We start from the raw sequence: 7,479 nt of genomic DNA on the forward strand, positions 1-7,479 counted from the left end.
ACATTAAAAAACGACCTAATTAAGTTTTACAAAGCAGCTAAAGTTGTAAGAAAAATTAGAATTTCGGTTGAATTTAGAGAATTAAAAAACTGGGTCGAATAGTACATGTGTTTTAGCACTTACGGTGCAATCTATTCCGAATCTATAAACTAACACATCGGTTTGATATAGTTAATGATATATATATTGCAAAAGTTATCAGTTCACTGTCACGTCGTTAAAAAAACAAAGCTTGCGTATGTTCCAAATGGCTTTCCAAGACACAACAAATAATATAACAATAATATAACATGATGAACAGAGTTGTGTAACAAATGACAAAAGCAAGTAACATTCTACTCCGCTGTGCATCAGAACAAATGTTTATAAAACTGGTTGTCTAAAGTTGGGTGTTTTCTCTGCTCTCTGTATGTATATAATGCATGCATACTTTTAATTCAGGGTTCTAGAGATTTCGGAACTTTTACAGCGTTTTTATATATCAACAACAATATAATCTTGTTTACATAATAATATTCACAAAAGTTAAATACATAAATATATATTATTTATAACATTTAAAAACCTTTTTTTTCATAAAACTAAAAACTCTTGTAAAAAACCCTCTCTTTTGTAAAGTTTTACAAATACTGTAATCTTTATTTTTGTCGGTGTTCTTCGAAAAAGAACAACTTGAGTCGGTTAGACAATTTTGAGTGGTTAATAAACAATCTTCTATTAGAACATCGCACTCTATTTTACTAACGTTTGATGACAAATTTTGAACAAAATGTCTATGCAAAGATTTGTTGGATTTTTTCTTACAAACATCCTGATTGTAAATCATATTATTAGTGTTTAAAGTCAATGGACTGTTGATCAACGGCATTGATGCTCTAACATCGACGTCTTTTGATTGCACGCAAACTTCCGGTAACGCTTGGCTTTTTGTACTTCCTAATGTTGATAAGGCTGGTGAGAAAACAGATTTCTCTAAAACGTTGATTTCTAAAACAACAAAAAATACAAAGTAATGAATAGCTTATTAATGGCTTTACATTTTTAAACCTAAGTTTCAAATAAACAAAGAACTTGGGTATAAGTCAAAAAACCAACCTGCACTACAGTTGTTGTCGACAACATTATTTATAGAACTTTGGTTACCAAATGCGCTTAAGGTACTATTTAATTGAGTATCGTAAATAGTTATTTCATGAAAGTTAACCAGAGAACGGAAAAGTGGAAGAGAAGGTCTTTCGTTAACAGTTACTGTTTTGAGTAGCGTTTCAGACGCTGCACGTTTTTTTTTATGAATACCTATTTGAGAAACTTCATTGGCAACTAAATGTTCTTTGCTTTTTCTTGTATACCTGCATTCTGTTTTTAACGGCTTCATATCAAAAAGTTCGTTGAAATCAAAATACGAAGTAGTTTGAGCAAGTTCAATGTTTTTGGAATAAAGCAGCTCACTCATTTCTTTAAATACGATAGCTTCTCTTATTGATGAAGGACAAACATTTTGTTTATGAGCCTCTAAAAATGAAAAGAAACCGAAATTTAGTACATTATATTTTGTTCACTCCATTGATCTTTACAGTTGATTTTGAGAGTTAAAAAACTGATGAATTGTTTTAAACAATTTTATTATGTTTGATATCTAACGACGGAAAACAGAAATATCAAAAATACTTATTGATAAATTATAAATAAACAATCAGTCTTATGACTTTATTGCATTACCCTCAGGCAAAGTCTGTGTGTTTACTTTTTTGTTAATGTGAGGGCCCCAAACAACATTTGTTTGTGTGAGAGCCCTAAAAAATATTTTAAGTACCCTTTTGACATTTGTCTTTAAAAAAAAATGGGATTAAATACCTTACCTTGTTTAGCTAAGGAGTATTTTGATATTTCGAAATCTTCGATTTTTTCATCCAAGTCAATGTGTATTTTAAATTCATTAAAAAAATTTTTTTCGACTAAATAAAAACAAACATATTATGTTAACTATTATTCAAAACATTCGCAAAAAATAAAATTGTTTATTACGAATGTTTATTTGCTTAACTTAAAGAGTTAACTTAAATTGCACTGTGGAAAGGCATTTAACCAAAAAGTTAATGCCTCCTACTTTATTAATGTCGTTTACTTAGTCCAAGTCGGCCGAGAAGGGGCCCGACGTTCAATACATCGGGCCCCTCTTTGTTCTGAGCATGAACTCTAGCTAATACACCATGGCTGCTAACATTAACGTAAAAAATTTATTATAAATAATAAATGTAAACGAACTGAAACTTTTTAAAACGTTTTTAATGAGTTTTTAGAACTTAATTTATTATGAGCTACTTCTGATTATAGTTTATATGGTTCTATAAATTATAATATCTATATACATTTATAGAAAATAAATTTCTTTATATGGTTATATAAAATATCTGCCTGAAAATATTTAGAAATAACAATAGATCTTAGTAAATTCTTTAGTTCTTAGGTTATTAAGGGTGCTATTGCGCTAATAAATATCTAACATTTGAAGTAGCATTTTTTTGTCTTGCCTACCACAGTATATTCAAATATAAATAGACGTTGTTCTAAAATAATATGTTAAAACATGGGTACTAGCGTTCTTTGAATACTATGAGAACATGTTTAATAGTATTGAATATAGTTTATAGTATATGGTATATAGTATAGGTAGTGATCCGGCCATCAAAAATCGATGTAAATCAATATGTATTAAACGAATATATGAAATATTTTATAGTTAAATTATAAAAAGAACTTTATCAAAATTGCAGCATTTTATTACTGGTCTCAGCATCAAAAAATGCATGTTTTTGATCTGCCCAATAATGACACAAAAAAAAAGGTTGGTGAGACAAAGGTGTCAAGAATTTAACTGTCATTGAAGGTAAAACATTTAAAAAAAAGATAATGTTAAAAAATAAATGCATTAGTAATTTTGATTTGATGGCATCGACTACTTTATAAAGTCAAATATATTTATATTTTACTATATTTATTAAAAACTATAAATGACTACTTAACAAAGGAAGAGCCTTTTTAACGAAAAAAGTAAAGAACTATATATGCTTTTTAACAAATTAAAAAAAAAAAAAAGATATATGAAAATGAATTTACCTTTTGTTTCACACATCTTTTACTTTATTAAAATATACTTTTTCAATTGCAAAATATATTTTTCAAAATAAAAGAAACTTTAAAAATGGTTTCAATTTATAAATTGCTTCTATCACTTCAAATTTCAAAGCTGAAATGTTAAGAATATAATATGGTTTGCAAATTAAAACAAAAAAGCAATTTGACGTCATACTTAGGGTTGACATGGTAAAAAAGGTGAAAAGTTGTTTTAGAATTATTTGACGTCACATTTAAAGCCTTAATTTCGTCCGTTTTTTTTAAATTTTTACTTATTATATTTTAATTGTTTCAATGTTATATCTTGTTGCACGGGAATATATATTTAAAGTATAAAGCATAAACACCACCTGCGTACTAACAAAATTTTTCTTTGTAATATTTCGACCTGTTATTGCTCAGATCGTCGTGGGACGTATAAAATAATTACAAAAAACTTTTACAAATATTACATAAAAACGTCAAAGAAGCCATTAAAAAGAAACCATAATGATTATATATCAATGCAAATATAAATTTAGCAAATATTATTTAATTCCGTTTTTTGGACAATATTTTTTAAATAAAGGCCCCCATTTGTTTGTGGATACTTTTACGCCATTGTCACGGTTAAGAAGTATTGGAGCGTGTTTTATTTCTTGGTATGTTAAGGCGTTAATAATTTTAAATAATTCTTTTACTTTACGTATTCTATATTCCGATTTTTTTTGCAAGGGTTTTAGAATGTGACCAATCAAACATCGCATTTTTGATCGTGTTCGGTTGCCCCAGATGTATCCTACATACCACTTATATTGTTATATAGTTGTTTTGATGTTTAATGCATCTCGTAAGAACTCTAATTTTATTTCTCCAATGTCGCCAGGGCATGCTTTTTTTGACACTGGGTTAACATTTCGAAACTAATTTAGACTTGTTATTGCATAACATTATTTTGAATGTAGGTAATGTCGGAAAAACTATTCTAACGTTGCACAGAGGGCCAGAACTCACTTTTACTGGACAAAACTCATAACTAAATTAATATTAGGGCTGTTTTATTTGAAGGATAACATTTGAACTTCGTAAACTTGACATCATTGTAAATGGGGTAGATGTTATATTCTTTCTCCAAAGCTTCGCTTCTAATCAGTTGATAGGAAGCTTTAGGGAGATTGCAATCAATTATAAAAGCCAGCACTTCGTCTGCTGAATATTTACTTGCTTTATCTGCCTTTGAAATATTTAAAACGTTCTTGGCAGCAGTAACATTAGATTCATCTCTTAATTTTTTACTTGCAGCAAAAAAAATTTCTTTGGATGAATGAGATTCAAGCAAGCCAGATATACCCCGTTTTTTAGTTTTATTAGAACTATCATCAAGTGTAACTGGTTTTTGACCACGTCTGCTTGTAGACGTGGTCAAAACAGTCTTTTTTTGTGACAATTGAATATTCATTAAGCTAATTCAAAACGTGCTTTTCAAAGTTTTTGGAAGTATATTTTGCAGATTTCCACTTTTTTTTATACAAGTATACAAATCGTTGAACAGCATGCTTAAAATCACTGCCTTCAAATTCAGCAATCTTTGGCTGAATAAAAATTTAATTAAAATTAAAAGTAATTAAATCATTATTCGTGTTATTAATTAAATTACAAACAAATACCGAAAATATGTTGTTGCTATGCTATGCAAAGTAAGGTATCCATAGCAATCAAAAAGTTTACCTTTATAAGAAGTGTGAATCTCATTTTAATACATACTCCCAATTTTGTGTACTTAGCGCAAATAAAAAACTGCTGAAACAACGTTTTAAACGCAACCTCAATTGATCAAATAATAATATATAAATAAACAAAAAACAAAATAAAAACTGGAATAATAATATCTGATATATTCGATCATTTTCCAATATTTATAATCGCACATAAAGTTGTCGAACACACCCCCTAGAAAAAAAATAATTACAAATCGAATATATAATGACGTTTCTATGGAACTTTTTAATAATTCTCTATTCTCTGAAAACTGGGACGAAATTTTACGATTTCAAACCACAGATACTACTTATAACAGTTTTCTTCGAATATTCAAAAAACACTATGATAAGCTTTCCCGGTGGTAACAAAAATTAAAACTAAAACATTTATAAACCCTTGGATTACGCCAGGAATAATAAAATCATCAAAAAACGATTGCATGAAGTATTTCTGTAAAAAAGAACTTATGAAAATGAATTATGGTATAAAAAATATAAACCAATTATAAAACTTTCAAAGAAGTTATACTATTCAAATAAAATAAAAAAATTTAAAGGCGATACTCAAAATGGGAAAAAAAACACTTAAGCTAAATTATCTTCCAAAAAAACTAAATTATAATCATCAAGATATTACAAAAGGATCTATAATTGCTAAAACATTTAATGAGGTGTTTGTCAATGCAGGTTTAAATTTAGCATCAAAATTAAAACACAGTGAGTTTAACAAGGAGAAATACTTGACTCCTACTAAATCAATAATGGAAAATGCTGAGTTAACTGAAAAAGAATTATTAGATGCTGTGCGTTCATTAAAATTAAACAAAGTACACTTGATAATGTTAGTAGTAATGTTGTAATTAAATGTATTTTCTATATTAAAAAAGTTCTTTTGCATATATTTAATATTTCGTTTAAACAAGAAATCTTTCTAAAAAAACTTAAAATTGCAAGAGTAATACCAGTTTTTAAATCTGTAGATGATACTAAAATTTCTAACTATAGACCTATTTCCATTCTGCCTTGCTTTTCGAAAATACTAGAACGCATTATGTATACCAAATTATACTCATTTTTAGAAAAAAATAATATTCTTTATAACAAACAATTTGGCCTCAAAACAGGGTACTCTACTGATCATGCAATTCTTCATCTCATTCAGATTATTTTTCAAGGTTTTGAAAAAACAAATTCACTTTAGGTATTTTCATAGATCTTAGTAAGGCGTTCGACAGTTTTGATGATAGTATTTTAATAAAAAAATTAGAAAACTACGGAATCAAAAATATAAACATAGCTTGGTTCAAAAGCTACTTATCTAATAGAAAACAATGTATTTCATTCGGCAATGAAAAAACTAACAATATATCAATTAATATATCAAGGATCTATATTAGGACCACTTTTATTTTTAATCTATATTAATGACTTAAACAAAGCATCTAATATTCTAGATTCTATCTTATTTGCTGATGACACAAATTTATTTTATTCTCACAGTGATATAACAGCATTATTTAAAACGGTCAACAAACTTCTAAAACTAACTGAATGGTTAGTTTTAGAAGATAATATGAATAAACATTTATTTAACTAAAATTATACTATTTTTCATCGCCTCCATAAAAAAGATAAAATCCCTCTTGCACTTCCAAAATTTATAATTGGAGAATATGTCGTAAAAAGAGAATGTTCAATGAAATTTCTATTTATATTTCTAGATAAAAACATAAATTGGAAAGACCACATAAACATGATTGAAAATATTATCGGGTTACTCTATAAAGCGATATATTACTCTATAAAAAAATATCGGATTACTTTATAAAGCAAAACCATACTTAGATCAATTATGTTTGAAATACTCATTTACTCATTTATTCATTTCTATCTTAATTATGCAAAGATTGCTTGGTGCAGCACCAATAAAACGAAGACTAAAAATCTATTTAGCAAACAAAAACATGCAACTAGATTATTCTCAAATGCACACCGCCTCCCACACTCTTGACCATTGTTCAACAATCTATAAATATTAAATTTGTACCAAATAAATATATATCATCTGCTAATTTTTATGTATAAAACTAATAATAATACAATACCAAATATCTTCAAACCATTATTTAACAAAATTCAACACAAATACATGACTAAATATTCAAGTAACAACTTTGTTCAACCCAAAACTATATATGAGTCCACTAAGTTCTCAATAACTATTAGAGGACCTAATGTATGGAATAAGATAAATAGTAATGATGTTAAAATACTTACAACTCTTGAACAGTTTAAACAAAATCTAAAACTATTACTTTTAAATAATAAACAAAAAGAGAACTGTTTTTAAATCTATCTATAAAAATATTATATTTGAACATTATCTATTAGTGCATACTTTGATTGTCTGGAAAGGTCTAAAGTCTTTAATTATTTAAATTATATTCAATAATATTATGAAAAACTTGTTATATAGATTTACAGCATTTATGTACACATGTATGTATATGTATTTTGGTACCCTCATTGAAGATTTAGTCTCTAGCTGGCGAATACTCTGTTTGCCTGATATATGGCCATTTCTTCTGAAATCTCTTAAAAAGAC

The 7,479-nt window shown here is 27.4% G+C and overlaps 1 protein-coding gene across 1 annotated transcript; it reads right to left on the minus strand.

Annotated features, from left to right (window-relative positions):
• Positions 1 to 496: 496 nt before the first annotated feature.
• On the minus strand, positions 497 to 3,256 carry LOC124811849 (uncharacterized). The gene is made up of 4 exons (XM_065790675.1): positions 3,118 to 3,256; positions 1,860 to 1,955; positions 1,096 to 1,512; positions 497 to 987 (listed from the first exon to the last, which is right to left on the minus strand). Exons 1-4 carry the CDS (start codon positions 3,131 to 3,133, stop codon positions 545 to 547), a joined length of 972 nt encoding a protein of 323 aa, XP_065646747.1. The 5' UTR covers positions 3,134 to 3,256; the 3' UTR covers positions 497 to 544.
• Positions 3,257 to 7,479: the final 4,223 nt, after the last annotated feature.

Source organism: Hydra vulgaris, chromosome 02 (assembly GCF_038396675.1).
Source record: "Hydra vulgaris chromosome 02, alternate assembly HydraT2T_AEP".
Classification (NCBI taxonomy): domain Eukaryota; kingdom Metazoa; phylum Cnidaria; class Hydrozoa; order Anthoathecata; family Hydridae; genus Hydra; species Hydra vulgaris.

What these genes read in the sequence shown, in the direction of transcription:
- LOC124811849 (XM_065790675.1), bottom strand. An exon ending in ATACTCCTTAGCTAAACAAG is followed by an intron (nt 1,513 to 1,859) that starts GTAAGGTATTTA and finishes TTTCATTTTTAG; the next exon opens with AGGCTCATAAACAAAATGTT. An exon ending in CGACAACAACTGTAGTGCAG is followed by an intron (nt 988 to 1,095) that starts GTTGGTTTTTTG and finishes TTGTTGTTTTAG; the next exon opens with AAATCAACGTTTTAGAGAAA.